Below are 20,790 nucleotides of genomic sequence, written 5' to 3' on the forward strand. Positions count from 1 at the left end.
TATAGACACTCGTCACCTTGCCTATACGTCGTTCACATGCAATACACATAACAATTAAATTAAGGATTCTATTCCCTCAAGTCCAGGTTAACCACGACACTTACCTCGCCTTGCAAATTCCAATCAATTATTCAACCATAACTTTTCCTTTTAAATTTGCCTCCGAAAGCCTCAAATCTATTCACAAACAATTCAATATATTCAATACTAATCATAGGAATTAATTCCATATGAATTTACTAATTTTTCGGATAAAATCTAAAATTTATTAAAATATTCAACAGTGGGACCCACGACTCAAATCTCGGAAAAACTAACAAAAATTATCTAATTCCGAGACGAGTCCAACCATACAAAAATTATCTAATTCCGATATCAAATGGACCTTCAAATCTTAAAGTTTCATTTTTGGAAGATTTTAGAAAAATCTTATTTTTCTTCCATAAATTCACAAACTCATGATATAAATGAGTATGAAATCATGAAATACAATCAATATAGGATAAGGAACACTTACCCCAATGTTTTTCTGTGAAAATCGCCCAAAATCCCCTCTTGAGGTTTTAGGTTTTGAAGATTTGGGAAATGAATCAAAAATCCCGTCCAAAAGTTATTTTGTTCAGCTACAGGTGTCGCAATTGTGACTTGAGCTTCGCAAATGCGAAGAAACACTCGCAATTCCTTCACAATCCCGCTGCCTTCGCAAATGCGAAGATTATGTAGCATTTGCGACAATTGGCCCTTCGCAATTGCAAAGATAAACTCGCATTTGCGAGAACTGCTAGCCTAGGCTTTCTTCGCAATTGCGATAAAAATCTCGCAATTGCCATTCCTGCTTGGTTCTCATTTGCGATGCCTGATCTCGCAATTGCAAGATCAGAGGCCTGCAACAAGTTCAGTTATACCAACAAAATTTTCTAAGTTCAAAACATCTCGTGGCCTATCCGAAACTCACCCGAGCCCCTCGAGACCTCATCCAATTATCCCAACAAATCCCGTAACATAATACGAACTTACTCGGGGTCTCAAATCACATCAAATAATATCGAAATTGCAATTCACACATCGATTCGGACTTTGAGTTTTAAACTTTTCCATTTGCAAATTACGTGCCAAAAATATATTAAATGAATACGGAATGACTTCAAATTTGACACACAAGTCATAAATGGCATAACATAGCTGTTCAAATTTTCAGAATCAGATTTCGGCTCCGATATCAAAAAGTCAACCCCGTGATCAAACTTGGAAATCTCTAGTCTTTAAATTACTAGTTTCCGTTAAATGGTCATAACTTGAGTTAGGGACCTCCAAATTAAATTCCGGGCATACGCCCAAGTCCCAAATCACGATACGGAGCTACCGGAACTGTTAAAATACTGATCCGGGTCCGTTTGCTCAAAATATTGACCAAAGTCAACTCAGTTGAGTTTTAAGGCTCTATTTCATATTTTAATCCATTTTTCACATGAAAACTTTTCGAATGATAAATGGTATTTTTTGAGATCTTAGAAAATTTTCAAAGATAGTTGTTACCCATAATCTCACAAACTCAAATATATAATTTTCATCCCATTCCATAATCATTTTTGCGTGGTTAAATCCCATTTTTATTAAAATCCTAGATTTTTCACCTATACCCATAATTTTCACAATTTTACATGTTAAAATCTATCCATAATCTATGTATTTAACTTAGATTGGGTAGGAATTACTTACCTTCAATAGCTAGGTGAAAAGTCCCCTCTAAGAATGTGATGACCTAAAATGTCATCTTTAAATTTAATAAGTAATTATGTTCGAAATCCGGGCACGTGGGCCAGGGGGTACATTTTAGGAATCTTTTAATTTGGGTTGGGTAATTACTCTAATAGTTAAATTATGAACGCTTGAATATGTATTGATTAATTTATATAACATTTGACTAGTTTCGGGTTGGTTGGCACCAAGTTACAGATTTAAAGCATATTTGTGGATCAAATATGAGCTTGAGAACGAGGTAAGTCTCTTGCCTAACCTTGTAAGAGGGAACTCATTCCCCTTAGGTGTATTTTCGTTGTAAATTACTCGTGTGGGGCGCTACGTACACACTAGGTGACGAGAGTCCGTGCGTAGTTATATTCCATGAGATGTCCGCGTAGTCTTTGATTTACATCATTCCTTGATTGTACTATTATGTTCATTATGCATATTAATTGTCTAAAATAAAGCATGAGATTAGGGATTGTAAGGTTGAAACTCTCCAATTTAGATTATAATTTTTTTTTGCAAGAATTGAGGAATATATAATAACTCTGAGAAATACATGTCCAGTCGCGTTGCAAGTACTTCCACGAGCGAGATTAACTTCTCTACTCTCATGGGAGTGGACCGTTCACCTCGGCAGGTTAATAGATACATCTATGGTTCGTACCGTTCGACCTTCGGCAGTGTACATAGTATATTTTTAGATCGGGGCGTACGACCTCGGCATAAATCGTGCGTGATAATACTCAGAGCCTAACTATACTTGATGTTATTTCAGCGATTATAATTATTTAATGACAGAAATTGACTTAGAATTTATTATTAGTGAAAGAATTATTATTCACTACTTGTTACTGAATTATATTTATTATTTACATAACACATGCTTATTTAGAATTCCTGTATTTTATTGTTAGCCCATAGTGAATGTCGATGTCGACCCCTCGTCACTACTTCTTCGAAGTTAGACTAGATACTTACTGGGTACATGTTATTTATGTACTCACGCTACACTTCTGCACTAATCATGAAGGATCTGAGGCAGGTGCATCTGGCGGTCATATCGGTGTGCACTCTTGTTACCCCGACGACTAGTGGTGAGCTGCTTACTGAGCCGTTCTGCAGCACCTAGAGTCTCTCTTTTGTATCTATTTTTCTGTCTACTTTATTTCAGACAGTAGTTAGAGTTTTGTATATTTTACTAGTTGCTCATGCACTCGTGACACCAGGTCTTGGCATACATACTAGTAGAGTTTATGGTTTGGAGTATTTATGTCACTAAAATTGCCCACTCAGTTGCTTTCGTTTTATTTTATTAATTTTTGACTCCTTAATCTCTTAATAAATAAAATTTAATTACTTGGAAACTTATTAAAAGAGTAATCGCATGGTCAGTTCACCATTGACTTGCCTAGCGGCGACGTTGGGCGCCATCACAGCCTATAAAAGAAATTGGGTCGTGACATAAATAAATTTTTATATTATTTTGCCCTGATTATCATTACCATGGCAATACTAATACATTTACCATTTTATCACTACATCGTCATATCCCTTATTATGTCTTTATCTACACTAGTAACTCATATATTCGTTAATATGGATGAATAATGTGTCACCCAGTAACATATTTATATCTTTCCAATTTTCTTTACATTTTGTTTGATAAGTTAGAAATATTATTTACCAGGAAAGATATACAGGCTTTACAAAATTTCCAAATAAATAAGCAAAACAAAAGACAGAAGGCCTCAAGCTGCAGTAATCACCAAATATCCTATCTACTACTCAACTAGCTAAGACTAAAAAATTTGACATACCAAAGTATTCTTCCTGCTAGTCTTGACATCAGCTGAACCCTGCAACAGTTCTTGAATTACTTACCTTTTTAGCAATTTCACCTTCCTCTGCTTATCTTGATATATTTTGCAAATCTTTTCTGGCTAGATGTGATATATATATACACTTAGCCAAGTACATTCTATAGACTTCAGCAATTGTGTTCTTCCCATTCATATGTACATTAGCCAAAATCAGTTCATATTGTAGACTCAAAATGTTCCTTGGTATCCCTTGCCACCTCATAATTTTACTCTAGAATGTAGCAATATAAATACACTCAAAGAACAAGTGTGCATGGCTTTCATTTGCCTCTTTACATTGGATGCACCACTGATTCTCTACTATCCCCATTTATGTAGTATGTTTCCCGTATACAATTTGCCATATGAACATCTATATTTAATATTGCACAACTTTTAGAAGGATCTGACTAACCTTCTCATTTCAAGAAAGAAGAGTATATATACATGAGTTTAAATTACTCCCTAAAATCTCTCCTAAGAATATTCTCAGAATATCATGTCCCTATAATATCTCATAGAATATCACATCTTTATCAAATATAGATACAGAATATACAGTTACTATATTTACGCATTTACGGATCTTGCCTAATATAGCCCCCTTCTTACGTTGGTGCATGAAGATTTTGAATGCGCAACTTGCGAAGGAGATAGTCAATATTGCTGCTTTCCCAATGCTTTCGTAAAAATATCTGCGAGCTGCACTTTAGAGGAAACATGTGCTGGACAAATATTGCCCTTCATTATCGCGTCTTGGAGAAAATGATAACCTACTTCTATGTATTTCGTCCGTTCATGAAATACTGGATTTTTTGCAATGTGCAGCACTGACTATCACAATATAGTCTTATTGGAGTAGGATGTGTCACCCCCAAACTGAATAAAATTCGCTTTTGCCACTTCAATTCACATGTTGCGGTGGCCATAGATTTATATTCAGCTTCTGCAGATGACCTGGACACCATCTGCTGCTTCTTAGTCTTCCAAGATATTGGTGAATTGCCTAAGAGCACAGACCACTCAATAAGAGATCGTCGTGTTAAAAGGCAACCTCCCCAATCTGAATCACACCAGACATATAGCTTCAAATCACATGCACTACACAATAAAGTACCTTGCACTGGTTTTCATTTGAAAAATCGAAAAATCCGTAGTGCAGCTTCCCAATGTTCTTCTCGTGGGATATGCATAAATTGGGATAGTAGGATCGAAAAATCAGGTAGTGCGTAATTTAGCCAAACAATATTATAATGACAATAACAAATACAATACAAGTTGATAATAACGGCAATTAAAAAATATAAAGAAGACACAAATTTAACGTGGTTCGGCCAATGTTGTGAGCACCTAATTTTTGACCGTGCTTGAATATTTCCTGCTTCCCAGGCGTGTCCCCACTCAATTTTTCTTTGTCCCCCATGCTTTGTCTCATCCACACTTTGCTCTCTACTCCACTCTCCATTGTTCCCCACTCCTTGTCCCCCATGTTTGTCCCCCCACACTTTGCTCCCTACTCTCTCCATTGTTCTCCGCTCCTTGTCCCCCATGCTTGTCTCCTATCACAAACTCCACACCCCATTTTCAACTATAAAACACACACATAATACACAAAAAAAGGAGGGAGGAGAGCTGAAAAAGAAAGAAAAAAACGAGCTGCCTTCCTCTTCTTCTTCCTCACTACACATTCATCTTCCTCCTAAAAAAAAACCATCACTGTCCAGCCCTCAAACCCAGCAAAGAATAGCCCAAAAATGAGCTCAAATCCCTCACCAAAACGCAACAAAGAAATCCGAAAAACCAACTTCTAACATCACTAAAAGAGCTGCAACTTCAGTTCCATTTTCAGCCCATGAACTCCAAGTTTTAACCACTAAAAACAAGCAGAAATAACCTCAAACTCCAACTCTAAAACACCTCCAAGAATATCCCAAAACCCAACCCAAATCAGCCCCAAAACAGCTCCAAAAGCAGCTGAAAAACACACTATTTTCCAGCAAAATCAGCTGCGAAAATAGCCAAAGCAAAGTGACGAAAATCAGCAAGAAAAAAAGCCATTTTCCCAGCCAAAGAATTAGTCCAAAACCAGCCAAAAACTCCATTGAAAGCACTTTAAAACAATCCATTTTTTTTACATAACACAACAACATTTTTCAAGTTTGAGTTTTGTCGAAGTCGTCGGTGTAGCTTCATGGTCGAATTAGCGAGGTCATGTGGTAGAGCTCCAGTCAACCTACTGCCCGCTTTCAAGCTTGTAGGCGTTTGTTTTTTCATTCTAATATGACGTTGAAGATTCATTAGTAACATGAAAGAAAATTTCTCCATTAAGGTTCATCCTTCTACTCTCGTTTAAAGTTTTGATTACTATATATATGAATATATCGTTTGAAGCATGAAATTTGTGAAGATTATTCAATGTGATGCAGATTTTTGTCACTTGATTATCTTGTTAGCTAGTTTTGTCGAATATCTTGATTTTGTTTTACTGGCGTAGTTCTTGAATATCTGATAATAGTTAGTTTTTTTTACTTGTAGTTAAAGCTTAAAAATTGCATAATAACTAGATAATGTGTGGGTAGTATTTTAAAAGCAGAAGTTTTTAGGCCATTTATTGAGTAGCTACATTATACACGCTAGGCTTTGGGCCATAATAATATCTGTCAGGCCCAATTTAATAAGAACAAAAGCTGAACTATTTTTTTCGATTATTCCATAACTCTTTGCTTCACAATACATCTCAAATGTAGTTTAGGAAATAATTTATAAATTCATTAGAATGTTTTAGGCGTGTATTAATAAATAAATTATCGTTATTATGTATACATCCGCGTGACATAATTACGATTCCAAAAAGATTAAAGGCAAGGTATGCATTCACGCAACTTTGACAAAACAATCTTAATAATTAATAAAGTGTTATTAGTTGTGTACACGTACTCGTGACATGATTTTGGCACAATAAATAAAACGAATTCACACACGCGATTTGTTTCAAAGATAATTTTATATTTTAATAATAAAAGCGGACATAGATAAAACATGAAAACCAATAAATCATAGTTTGTCCAAAAAATAATTCAAGCCAATTTTAGTCAATAAAGCGACCGTGCTAGAACCACGGGACTCGGGGAATGCCTTATACCTTCTCCCCGATCAACATAATTTCTTACCCGGACTTTGTTTTGCAGACCAATAATAAAAGAGTCAAATCTTCCTTTGATTAGGGATTCAAACAAACGGTGACTTGGAACACCCAAAAAATCAATTCCAAGTGGCGACTTTGTAAATAAAATAATCTCTATTCAAGTTTGTCACTTTAATTGGAGAAACTCTTTAACCCACCATCCACAATCCATAACAGATAACATATTTATCTTTTGTGGGGGGTAAAAAGGGGTGTGACAAATGTGACCTACGTGCACAAGCGAAGATGAACAATTTTACTATACCAACAAGAGTATAAAATTAGAGTAAATATTCTAATTAGTCCCAAATACCCCAAGAGAATAACTTCACAAGATCACTCCAAAGAAAGGGTTCACACAAGTATTTCCCAACACTCACTCTCTTACAAAATACTCTATAATGAAATAAAGGAGGAGAAAGAAAGACAAGAGTGAAAAGCTCTTGAATTTGTGTGTTTACAAATGAGGAGAAACTAATCTATTTATAGCAAGAAATCATTGGCCTAATAGTGGATATTATGTCATGACAAATGTCACGAAGACTCGACCCACACTTGAAAATAAGCCAAATTAATGGCCATATTACACGGCCTATCAACCGTAGATACCTCTCTAGATTATCAAGTGGGCTTCCTTCAACCCATGCTAACTTATGGTTTGATTCCCATAGGAACATTTGCAAGTTTGGCTCCTCGTAATCTAATTTCAGAAATAATATCCAAGGCATATATACTTGCGTTGACATAGGAAAATGCCTTTTGGATTTCTAGCATGAAAGCAATCAATCAAATAGCCTTTGAATTTTTGGATGGCACCATGATCATTTCCAAAAATTATCAAGTCATCCATATAGACAAGAACATTAAGTTGAATATTATTCTTTTGTAGAGTAAGTAATGAGTAGTCAGAGTAGGATTGTGTGAAACCATACTCTTTCAAGGAAGCTGATAATTTCGTGAACCAACATCTCGGGGCTTGCTTTAATCCATACAGCAATTTTCGTAGTCGACAAACCATATTAGGACGTTGTACTTTGAAACCTGGAGGCATTTTCATGTACACTTCTTCTTGGAGATCTCCACGTAGAAAGGCGTTATGTACGTCCATTTGATGCAACTCCTAATGCTTTGCTGCAACTACAGCTAAAACTGTCCGCACTGTAACCATCTTGGCAACTGAAGCAAAATTTTCATTGTAGTCAATTCCCTCTATTTGATGGTTGCCAAATATCACTAGTCGTGCTTTGAGTCGCTCCACCGAACCATCAGAATTTATATTTTATTTTATAGACTCACTTGCATCCGAGCGCTTTCTTTCTAGGTGGTAATTTCTCAATCACCCATGTCTCATTTTTTTCAAGAGCCTTTCAGTCCGCATTGCCTCTCTCCACCTTTCATATTTCATTGCTTCTGAGAAGAATGTTGGCTCATGATCTGTACTAACAGCTACAAGAAAATTTTTATATAGCAAAGAAAATTTGTCACAATTCACATAGTGTGCTATTGGGTAAGGCGTACCTGAGGTGTGCCTTGGAACAGATGAACTAGTGGAAGGACTCAATTTCTGGATTGTATTAGTAACATAATCAAGTAGGCGAACAGGTTGTTGTTTTATTCGATGTCCACGTTCCAATTGAAGTTCATTATTTCGGCAAATGGGAATTCACTCTCATAAAATACACATACTCCTTTGTTTCAAGATCATATAGTTTCCAACCCTTTTTCCCGTATAGATACCCAACAAAAATACATTTACGGCTCCTACTTCTAAATTTATCCCTTTTGGTTCCCTGGTTATAAGCATAACACAATGAACCAAATACACTTAGGTACTCATAAGAAGGTGGTTGTTCATTTAAAATTTAGGAAGGAGTTCTATTAATCAAGTAACTTGCCGCCAACACACGTTTTCCCCAAAAATTAATTGGAAGATGTCCCTGAAAACGTAGTGCACGTGCTATATTTAAGGTATGTTTGTGTTTCTTTTCTACCCTACTATTTTGTTGTGACGTTCCGGTACAAGAGTTTTGAAAAATAATTCCATGTTCCAGAAAATAATTTTCCATGCAAGTAAATTCCGTCCCATTATCACTTCGAATAATTTTAACTTGTTTATTATACTTCCTTTCTACCATAGCAAGAAAATTCAACATCATGCGTAATACCTCCTTCTTATCAATTAACAAAAATATCCATACTACAGGGGAATAGACATCTACTATTGTCAAAAAATATGAAGCACCACATAAAGATGGAGTTTTATAAGGACTCCATAAATCACAATGAATAAGCTCAAACTTGTCACAAGCTTTATTTTCACTTAAAGGAAATCTATCTCTAGTCTTCTTAGCTCGTTGACAGACATCAGAAGCTTTACTCATAACCTCAGTATCTTTATTGGGAACAACATTAAACTAACTTGGTAACTTTTAAAGAAGGATGTCCTAGACGCTTGAACAAAAGATCAAGTGAGTATGCTTCGTTGGTCTTTAATGCCATCGTCTGTGGTACTGCCCGAAAATAGTAGAGTCCATCCCTTCGTTCACCCGAACCAATCGGCATCCTCGAAGTGCGGTATTGCATAGCACATAAGTTTTTAGTGAATTAAACAATACAATCGAATGACGCCCCTGTGTCAATTATCTATGGGATTTTGTTATGTTTACCTGTCATCCTATCACCTGTACCAGTTTTATAATTGTTCAGCATATCAAGCAAAGCCTGCCAATGCATTGTTTACTGCTGAAGCCAACACTGGCCTTTTCAGCTACTGTGGCAAATATTCCCGATCCTCCAGCACCTCCTATAGCAGTTTGAGCAGCATTAGCACGTATCGATCTGCCTCGACCGCGTACGGTGCCTACCCCATTTTGTTGCTATTGTGGAACCCCTTTACCCTTGCTACTAATCCGTCCTTCTCCTCGAGAACGATTAACTCACCAGTCCGGATAGCCGATAAGCTGAAAATAATTTTCTGCCTCGTGTCCGGGACGGTTACAGTGAGTAGAAGTCATTGATTTTTCCTTCACCTCTCCACGTCCATTTGTCCTGATATTTTTCTGGACCGCAAGTCCAAAGAACTCTCCTTGTTCTTCCTTTGCAGGAGAGATGGTATTCACCCTCTCCTTGCTCGATTAAAATAGAGTAAACTCTATTTAGTGTATGCAAAGGGGCCGCACCGAGCAAGTTGGACCTCACAGTCTCATAGAGCATGTCATCCAATCCCATAAGGAACTGATGCACTTTTTCTTCCTCACGTTGCTTTTCGAACTGTGCTCCTATGTTACCCTTGCATCATTCATATGTATACATAGGAATTTGCTCGTAATTTGCTAGTTCATCCTATATTGCCTTCATCCTTCCATAGTATGCTATTATGGTCATACGATGCTGCTTACATTCTGCCAAATCAGATTTCAACTGTTGAATTCGAGGCCCATTAGCAATAGAGAATCGCTCCTTAATTTCTGTCCAGAGATCTTTTGCATTCTCCATATGTGATATGGTTGAACGCAAAGTTAGTTCGATAGTATTTTCGATCCATAACACTAGGATGAATTGAACCGTCCACCAGTCCTCCAACTCGGAAGAACCTTCTTTCGGTTGTGTGATGGTTCCATCAACAAATCCCCATTTCCTTCGAGCCCGCAACGAGGTACGCATTGCACGAGCCTATTCTTCATTGTTTTCTCCTCGCAATTGCACTTGCGAGATCACATTGTTATTCCCCGTCAATATTGCTGTATTTGTAAATAATAATTCTAATTCTGCAAAATATAAATTAACGTAATGAAACAGTTATAAATTCGAGCCCACTGAATTCACAGTGTTTCCTTAAGGAATTTAATCCCCTCCTAGTACCCAAGGTAATAGATTATTTCCTCCCAGGATAGAACGAATAACACACTGGTGTAGCGGTACTTCAAACCCTAGTGTTTCAGCGAACACAAAGTTCGGTAGCAAATCACACTTACAATTGCTTTGTTTGAAGTTAAAAAAAAAACAATGCAGAACGAAGGAGTATATACTCAGAAAAACGTATGGAATTTCTGAGAGGAAGGAGTGCAAAGTATAGCCAATTTGTTGAGCGGATTGTATGTTGAGTTTTTGGTGTCATTCTTCACCATTTGCTGCTCATATCTATAGCAGCCAAGAAGGAGTGCAAGACCAAACGTCCACCCTTCATGGTAGAGCAAGCATTACATATTTGTGGAGCAAGCACTTTATCATGGTGGAGCAAGCATTACATGTTTGTGGAGCAAGCACTTCATGGTGGGAAGACCATTATCCGGCTGCCAAATTATCAATACACGGATTGGAAAATATCCGTTACAAATACGGATAATCTTACGTTAATATTTACTATTAACAAATAAATTTGGTCCAAAAAATTAATCAATCAATCGATCATTTGACCAAATCCAAATCCAAATCCGAAGCCGAAGCCGAAGCCGAAGCCGTAGCCGAAGCCGAAGCCGAAGCCGAGCCGAGCGAGCGACGACGACGACGACGCGAGGCTTGCTTTCTTCTTAACTCTTTAAGAGCTACAAGAAGAGCAATTATATATATACCCACCAAAAATGTCTTCCACTTCCAATATGGGACAATGTCTCATTGTTAAGAGGGGGAAACTTAAAATTTTACTCAAAATTTCATTTTCCCTCCATTTCCCATTCACCCTCATTTTAAGAATATTACATCTTAAAAAATAAAACCTCAACAATCCCCCACATGAATGGGGAATGGCTATATCACGGAAGTATGCATGAAAAAACTGTGTGATTTACAAGCAAGGATTAATTGCATCTGGATAAGTAGGTTTCCCTTTGAACTTTCCGTAGTAAACTTATGTCGGATATACTCGGTCAATCGGTAGATTTGATATCTTTGAACCGTCGATCTTTGGTGTATACCTAGACAACCATAAGTCACACAATCAACCCTTAACCGTCTTTGGTTCTCATTGTTGTGTTCGTTTCAGCCATGAACACCGCCTGGTTTCATAAGTGCGTAGAGAACTGGCCTTACAAAGTTCTCCTTGAAGCGGCTCACACTTCACACTTAAATAGGTGATTCCTAAACGTGTCATCCTGTAGATACACTATTTCATATACCCCGTATCAAATTTAGAAATTATTAAAAAGCCTTAATGCTTTATCCTTGGTACTGAACATTGTCTCATCACGAGAATGGACTAAAATTTTATTTGAGAATGTTGAACCGTCATTAATGACTTTGTTTGATCTCCTTGAACCTAGATCTTGGGATCTCCAGTATTCTAGGTAGAGTTACCGCCACAATGACTTGTTCTCAGCCATAGCCCCATTCCCCTTGATGATTTCTCAACTACCTCTCTAGTTAGGCCTTTTGTAAGTGGATCCGACACATTATCACTTGACTTTACATAGTCAATCGTGATAATTCCTCTAGAGAGTAATTGCCTAACTGCTTTATGTCTTCGTCGTATATGACGAGATTTACCGTTATACATGACGTTCCCAGCCCTTCCAATTGCCGCTTGACTATCACAATGTATGCATATTGGTGCCAACGGTTTGGGCCAAAATGGAATGTCTTCCAAGAAATTCCGGAGCCATTCAGCTTCTTCACCGGCTTTATCTAAGGCTATGAATTCAGCCTCCATTGTAGAGCGGGCAATGCATGTTTGTTTGGACGACTTCCAAGATACCGCTCCTCCACCAATAGTGAATACATATCCACTCGTGGACTTAGAATCAGTTGAACCGGTGATCCAATTTGCATCACAGTATCCCTCAATCACCGCAGGGAAATTACTGTAGTGCAATTCAAAGTTCTGGGTATGTTCTAAATATCCCAAAACTCGTTTCATTGCCATCCAATGAGATTGGCCTGGATTGCTCGTATATCGACTCAGTTTACTTATAGCACAAGCTATATCTGGTCGTGTACAATTCATGATATACATTAAGCATCCCAACACACGAGCATAATCCAATTGTGATATGCTTTGGCCTTTGTTCTTTGCTAATGCAAGATTCACGTCAATTGGAGTCTTTGCAACTTTAAAGCCCAAGTGCTTGAATTTTTCAAGTACTGTCTTAATATAATGAGATTGTGACAATGCCAGACCTTGAGGAGTCTTATGGATCTTAATTCCCAGAATTAAATCAGCAACTCCCAAGTCTTTCATATCAAACTTGCTATTGAGCATACGCTTAGTAGCATTTATGTTGGCAATGTCATTACTCATTATCAGCATATCGTCCACATATAGGCAAACAATGACTATGTGATTTGGAACATTTTTAATGTACACACATTTATCACATTCATTTATCTTAAAACCATTTGACAACATTGTTTGGTCAAATTTCGCATGCCATTGTTTGGGTGCTTGTTTTAGTCCGTAAAGAGACTTAACAAGTCTACATACCTTCTTTTCTTTACCTGGAACCACAAACCCTTCAGGTTGTTCCATGTAAATTTCTTCCTCCAACTCTCCATTTAAGAAGGCCGTCTTAACATCCATTTGATGAATTTCAAGACCATACACTGCAGCTAATGCTACTAACATCCGTATGGACGTAATTCTTGTAACTGGAGAGTATGTATCAAAGTAGTCTAGACCTTCTCGTTGTCTATACCCTTTGACTACGAGTCTTGCCTTGAATTTATCAATAGTGCCATCATCTTTGATTTTTCTCTTAAAAATTCATTTAGAACCCAAAGGTTTATTTCCAGGAGGAAGATCAACCAATTCCCATGTATGGTTATTCAATATGGATTCTATTTCACTATTGACTGCCTCTTTCCAAAACAATGATTCCGAAGAAGTCATAGCTTCTTTAAATGTTTGAGGCTCATTCTCCAATAAGAAAGTCACAAAATCTGGTCCAAATGAAGTAGACGTCCTTTGACGTTTACTACGTCTTGGATCCTCCTGATTATATGTACTTTCTTTTGTTTCTTCCCGAGATCGTTTAGATCCTTCACCAAACGACTCACATTCCTTTTTATACGGATATATATTTTCAAAGAACTCAGCATTATCTGATTCTATAACCGTATTATTATGAATGTCGGAATTTTCTGATTTATGAACCAGAAATCGATATGCTTTACTATTTGTCGCATATCCTATGAAAACACAATCAACGGTTTTCGGTCCTATCTTTACCCTTTTGGGTTTAGGAACTTGCACTTTTGCCAAACACCCCCACACTTTAAAATAATTCAAGTTGGGCTTCCTTCCTTTCCATTGTTCATATGGAATGGATTGTGTTTTGCTATGGGGCACTCGATTTAATATTCGATTAGCCGTAAGAATGGCTTCCCCCACAAGTTCTGTGGCAAACCAGAACTTATCAACAACGCATTCATCATCTCCTTTAATGTGCGATTCTTTCTTTCCGCAATCCCATTAGATTGGGGCGTGTAAGGGCTGTTGTTTGATGAATAATTCCATATTCTAAACATATTTTTTCAAAAGGAGATTCATATTCACCACCCCTATCACTTCTTATCATTTTTACTTTCTTGTTAAGTTGCGTTTCAACTTCATTTTTGTATTGCCTGAATGCGTCTATTGCTTCATCTTTACTATTCAGTAAGTAAACATAGCAATATCGAGTACCATCGTCAATAAAAGTTATGAAATACTTCTTTCCACCGCGAGATGGTATTGACTTCATGTCACAAATATCTTTGTGAATTAAGTCTAAAGGATTTGAATTCCTTTCAACTGACTTATAAGGATGTTTAACATACTTAGATTCCACACATATTTGACATCTTAATTTTTCGCATTCAAACTTGGGCAGTACTTCCAAGTTAATCATTTTCCGCAAGGTTTTATAATTGACATGACCCAAACGTACATGCCATAAATCATTTGACTCAAGTAAGTAAGAAGAAGCTGAAATATTATTATTATTTTCAACAACCATTACATTTAGGTTGAAAAGGCCCTCGGTGAGGTAACCTTTTCCCACAAATATTCCATTCTTACTAATTACAACCTTGTTGGATACAAAAACGCACTTAAAACCGTGCGTAACAAGAAGTCCAGTAGAGACTAAATTCTTTCTCATTTCGGGAACATGAAGGACATTGTTCAAAGTCATGACCTTGCCAGAAGTCATTTTTAGAAATACCTTCCCATATCCTTCAACTTTTGCTGTTGAAGCATTTCCCATATAAACTGTCTCTCCGGGTTCAGCAAGAGCATAGGTAGCAAAAGCCTCTCTAACTGCACAAACATGGCGAGTGGCTCCTAAATCAAACCACCACAGTTTAGGATTTCCCACCAAGTTACATTCAGAGAGCATGGCACACAAGTTATCAACATCATCATGGTTTACTACCATGTTTGCTTGACCCTTTTCTTGTCTTTCTTCGGAGCACGACACTCCGTAGACTTGTGTCCAATTTTCCCACAGTTGTAGCAGTTTCCACTGAACCGCTTTTTACTTGGGTTGTATTTCGTACCAGAAGCCTTCTTCCTCTTCTTGTTAGCTTCAACAATATTTGCTCCCATTATTGTTGAATTTCCACGGCCTCTCCTTTCAGCAGCTTTATTGTCCTCTTCGATTCTCAACCGAACAATGAGATCTTCAAGGGACATTTCCTTTCGTTTGTGTTTCAAATAATTTTTGAAGTCCTTCCACAATGGAGGCAACTTCTCAATCATTGCTGCTACTTGGAATGCTTCGTTGATTACAAGACCTTCAGCAAGAATATCAAATCAAATTCTGCCAACAATATGAATAAATAGCTGACTAATTTTAAAGTTCAAATGAGTAGAAAATATTCCCAAAAAATGTTACATTTCTAAAATTTACCAAGTACTTTTTAAGTATAAGTATTAGTTACCAGCTAATTTCAACTTGTCTTATCATTTTTGAAGTGACACAATAACTAACAGAAAAATATTTTTTCTTATTGAGTTCTTGTTGAATAGTATAATAAAAAATAACTTGAAATCAAGTGCATTTTATAAGCATCAGCCATAATGCAACAAGGAATATAACATGCTTTGGCATTAACATTCAAGGGGGTGACCTAAATATCAATAAAGTGAGAGAGAATTATGAGGTTTAAAGGTCAAATTCCATCAAAGATATGTGTTTCTTCTCATATGTTTTAGCGTTGATGGGTAAAATTAATAGTGCACTGTTCTTTTAGATTTGGCACATTTTTACTTTACGTTAGTGCAGAATAGCATTATTTAGCTTATTACAGTAGAATAATTATTTAGCTTACCTTTCTCAAAAGAAAAGAAAAGAAGAAAGAATGGAATTATTTAGTCGTTTAGCTTATAGCAAGTGGTATTAGTGAGTACCCTAATATCAATTACATTTCAATTTCAATCAAGTTGAGGTAGGCTATATTCACTGTCATATCGTTCCATTTAAGTTCTTTCCTCTCATATTCCGTATACACTAAGTAATAGATAAATTGAAAGAAAAAAACGGATTCCGTACTTTTATTGGAGGAGTACCACAAAGATGTTGGAGATATCATTATGTGTTCTTTTAAATGCCTTTAGCTCTATTCATCAAGCTTTCACCTAAAGAGTGATAAAGGTAAAGAAAAATTTGTGTTGTATTAATTATAGGATTAGCTTTATATAGCCAAGCGTAGTATATAAAAGTTGTGAAAAATGTAACAATTAGAGAGAATCTAGGATATAGGATACAAAAAAACCTATATGACTGACAATCCTAACAAAAGGAATCCGATAAGCACCAAAAGAGAAATTAAAAAATAGAATAACAAAGAGTCATATACAGAAGGAGATAAATTGCTACTGTCGTTATTACGCACCCGCAAGTTGGCATCGAGGTCTACCACGCCCAACTTGGAAAAATATTTATTGAAAATTGCTTGTGGAAGAGGCTTTGTAAGAAGATCCGCAACTTGATCCGCAACATGTAAATGGGTAACTTCGAGCTGTTTGTGCTCAAACTGCTTGTTTACCCGAAAAGTCTGATATAGTTAAATTTATAAAGGATATGTGATATAGCTTGACATAAATTGTACGTAGAAGTGGAAATATTTAGATTATTGACTATAAAAACGGGATATAAATTATTGAACAAGAAGAGTGAGTATGCTAAGTAAAACAAGCTCAAGAGATTTATTCTTCAATAAGAGAAGTAGTCTTTCTTTACAATGTTACAACCTGCCATGTGCTTACAAGGATTCCCCTCTATATAGTAGAGAGATCTTACTTTATTTATAATAAAAAAATATAGTGGAGACCCCATGATGAATTGTCTCTTCCTCGATTCCCGTAAAGATTCTCTCCCCTAGTGCAGTTGCAATGGCTCTTGTCTGCGAGCTCGATACTGGCTTGAGCTCGGTATTGGGTCGAGCCCTCGGCCTTGGTTCGAGTTCGACATTTGGGGTGAGTGTCAATCGGTCTGTGCGTCTCCGACAACCTTCACGTTGCCTTGCGATTCGATTTGGTCATGGGCTCGATAATGATACCGAGTCGATTCCTCGATCAGTCTTGGAGCTCGAAGCTTGTTTGTACTATCTTCGGAACACATCTTGAAATCTCACTTCGGTCGCTTACCATTCGAACTCGATCAAACGTACGAAGGCCGAAATCTATTTCGACCGTATACAGATAGTCCCCTCATTTCTCAGGAAGAATGTGGTGAGAAGCGATATGATTTTCAACGGCTCGATCGGATTATAAGCTGACATTTTCACTAGGCTCGATCATGACGTATGTGATAGTTGTCCCGTCGATTTTGTCTTTCAAGGTATTTAATGCATATCATACGGTGGTCGGCCACCGCTGATACTGAACCGCCACGGTATAAACCTATAAATAACCCTTCCATTTATTATTTACCACTTTTATATCTTCAATCTCCCAATTTTTCTTACTCTTTCTGCCTTTATTTCGCCGCTTGTAGAGCCACCTTCACCAGCGTTTGGCACCATCAACCTTTCATCTTCCTTTGCTTTTCTTTTTCTTATATCAATGGCAAAAACTTCAAAAACCATACCTCAGAAGGAGAAAGCTTCCTCTTCACGGTCGTCCGGCAACAAGGCGCCGGTGGAGCCGCCTCCCCACGAGTATGTTCCTGGCCCGTGTACTCTAAAGATCAATTTTAAGGTTAAAAATCCTTCATCGGTTCCGGGTTAATGTGCATGTGTCGATGAACATGTGCTCGATAACAAAGGGCCATCTCGAGGCTGTGAGTAAAGACTGCAACTGGGGTCCCGAGGTTGTGTGGCAAATTCCCTCTTCCGAAGAGAGAATCATCACTCATGTGGATGGGTTTTTAAGTGTTTATACTTACCTCTTCACGTTAGGTCCCGTCGACCCAGTGATCATTAATTTTTGCAAAAGATATCAGGTCACCCTCGGTCAAATTCATCCTTCTCTATGGCGCATAGTAATCTCACTTCGCTTCTTCTCCAACAAGGATGGGGGGCTGGATTTTACCCTAACTCACCTCATACGATTGTATCAGCCTCAAATCTTTCAAGGGCTAATCAGGCTCCATCGTCGGGCAACGAAAGCTTTAATGTCGAGCATCGACGAAGATAAGGATCAGGGTTGGATGGGCCGTTATATTCGGGTGAGGACCCGTGACCTTATCCCGGAAGAGAAGATGTCGTTCCCCGAGGAATGGAATTTCGACCTTAAGTGATTTTCATAAGGCGTTGGTTTTTGTATCTTTCTCTGATTTTATGTGATATCTCCCTCCGATATACAGATGCCCCTTAGATGCCACAAGCGGTACCCGACCTCGAGGATTGGGTTCAGAAGTTAGACTCGACTTTCTCTTATGCCGAACGCGCTTGGCGTGATTTGGCAAAAGGTAGGTGAGAGGCCAAGAATCACGGTAAGGGCACTTCTCATGTTTTTCAAAATGTTTTTTATGCTCCATTCGTTACTGACTTCCTTTCATGCAGGCGTAACCAAGGATGCCGTTTTGAGGCCTTCGAGTGGTGAGGAAGGAACCAAGTCCCCGGTCCCAAAACCGGGGAAAGATAAAAAGCGAAAAGTTGTCTCTCGGTCAGAGGACCTCAAGCCCAAAACTCGAAGGGTGAGGAGAAAGGAAATCACTCTTTCGATGGACTCGGTCCAACGATTGAGAGAAGAAGAAGAAGCTTTGGCTTTGGTGGTCTGATCCGTGAAAGATACCGAGGTCGCTAGACCTTTTGATCTGATGACGGCTACACCGATCGGGGCCGGTTCTGACACCCCGAGTTTCGATCAGAGTGTCCCGAGCGATTCGCTCAGGACCATGATAGTGGGTCATTTACCTTCTCTTCTGACCTTTTCTGAGGAGGCGTTAAAGGAACATCGAGAATTAAAGACCCCGATATGGGCGGAGGCTCTAGTGTAGGGGATCCTTTTCGGGATTGCTTTACTGGAGTCGGTGATGCTTCCGATATTAGTGACGCTTCTCTTCTCCAAGAAGAGGCCCGGCGTTTCATTTCTCGGGTAATGATTTTACTGCGCTTGGTTTCTTTGTTCTTTTCTAAACCCGACTTGTGTTTTTTCCCTTATGTGTAGGCCATTAGTAAGTTTAGAGCCGACCTTAGCCAGTGTGAGGTCGAGATTCAGAAGGTATCGGGGGAGAGAGATGCTCTGCGGCTTCTTTGCGGCCAAAAGGACGAGGTTATAAGGGACCTCCAAGTAGATTTGGCTAAGGCTCGTGAAGAAGAGGCCAAACTAGATAAGCAGGTGAGCCTCGTTCTGTTAGAGTATGGGTTTGACCCAACTGTGGAAGCTAACCCTTCGTTATCTCAGCCGCAGCAAAAGGTTGAAAAGATCGGGTTACTTCGGGAAGAAGTCGATTAAATCAAGGCCGAATGTGATCGGTGGAAGGAGACTATCGACCGCCTGGCTACATAAAAAGAAACTATCTTGGCCAAATTATCATTGGCCGATGTTCAGCTTCAAAGCATCAAGTAAAAAGGTTCGGCCCAGGCCAAGAGGATCGAGGAGCTTGAAACAAGGCTTGTTGAGGCCAAGACGGAGATTGAGTCATCGAAAGTCATGGCGGACAAGTCTATTGTTGTGTATCGAGCCAATACCAAGGCTGCTCAAATGAAGGCAAGAGAGGCAGATGATGCTGCCGACACTCGAGGCCATTAGGTTGCCGAACTTGCTAAGTGTCGATATCGGAGGGAGACCCTTGAGGAGATACACGCTCGAGGTTTCGATCTTGCTGAAGAGATAAAAAGGGCCAAAGAACTCAAAGTTGATGCTAAAGCCTTGGCTTCTGATAGCGACGATGATGATGATGAAGATGATGATGGTAGCAAGAGCGGTCCAATAACGGGAGGGGATCCCGGTGGAGAAGAGACCGCTCTCGATGATAACCCAGAAGCTTAGCCCTTAGCTTCTATGTTGCATTTATTCATGTAAACAATATTTGTATATTTATACTAATATCTTTTTCTTTTACTGACTTGCTTCTGCTTTCTTGCCTTGTGAAGATTTCATTCATGCCTTGCAAATGTTTTCATAAGGATTTAGGCGATTTCATCAAATTCGGCCTCCGTAGCCTTTATGACCGAGTGAGTGTTTGCTCGAACTCGAAATAAAAGTAGTTCACAGGCTTAGTAGTTGAGTGAACATTTCGAGCTTGAAGTAAAGTAGCTGTAGGCGTAATGGTCGAGTAGGTGCTTGCTCGAATTCGAAATAAAAGTGGCTCATAGGCTTAGCAGTCGAGTGAATGATTCGAACTCGAACTTAAAGTATCATAGCCCGTAAGCTTTTTATGATCGAGTGAGTGATTGCTTGAACTCAAACTCAAAGTAAGATAGCCCTTAGGCTTTAATAATTGAGTGAGTGATTGCTTCGAACTTGAACTCGAAGTATCGTAGACCGTAGGCCTTTTATGATCGAGTGAGTGATTGCTCGAACTCGAAGTAAGATAGCCCTTAGGCTTTAATAATTGAGTGAGTGATTGTTTCGAACTCGAACTCAAAATATCTTAGCCCGTAGGCTTTTTATGATCGAGTGAGTGATTGCTCGAA

The 20,790-nt window shown here is 38.3% G+C and overlaps 1 protein-coding gene across 1 annotated transcript; it reads left to right on the forward strand.

Annotated features, from left to right (window-relative positions):
* The first annotated feature begins 17,770 nt into the window (after positions 1-17,770).
* Positions 17,771-20,143, forward strand: LOC138901891 (uncharacterized). The gene is made up of 4 exons (XM_070189689.1): positions 17,771-17,882; positions 18,712-18,923; positions 19,319-19,489; positions 19,904-20,143. The coding sequence occupies exons 1-4, from the start codon at positions 17,771-17,773 to the stop codon at positions 20,141-20,143; spliced, it is 735 nt and encodes a 244-aa protein (XP_070045790.1).
* Positions 20,144-20,790: the final 647 nt, after the last annotated feature.

Source organism: Nicotiana tomentosiformis, chromosome 11 (genome assembly GCF_000390325.3).
Source record: "Nicotiana tomentosiformis chromosome 11, ASM39032v3, whole genome shotgun sequence".
Classification (NCBI taxonomy): Eukaryota; Viridiplantae; Streptophyta; class Magnoliopsida; order Solanales; family Solanaceae; genus Nicotiana; species Nicotiana tomentosiformis.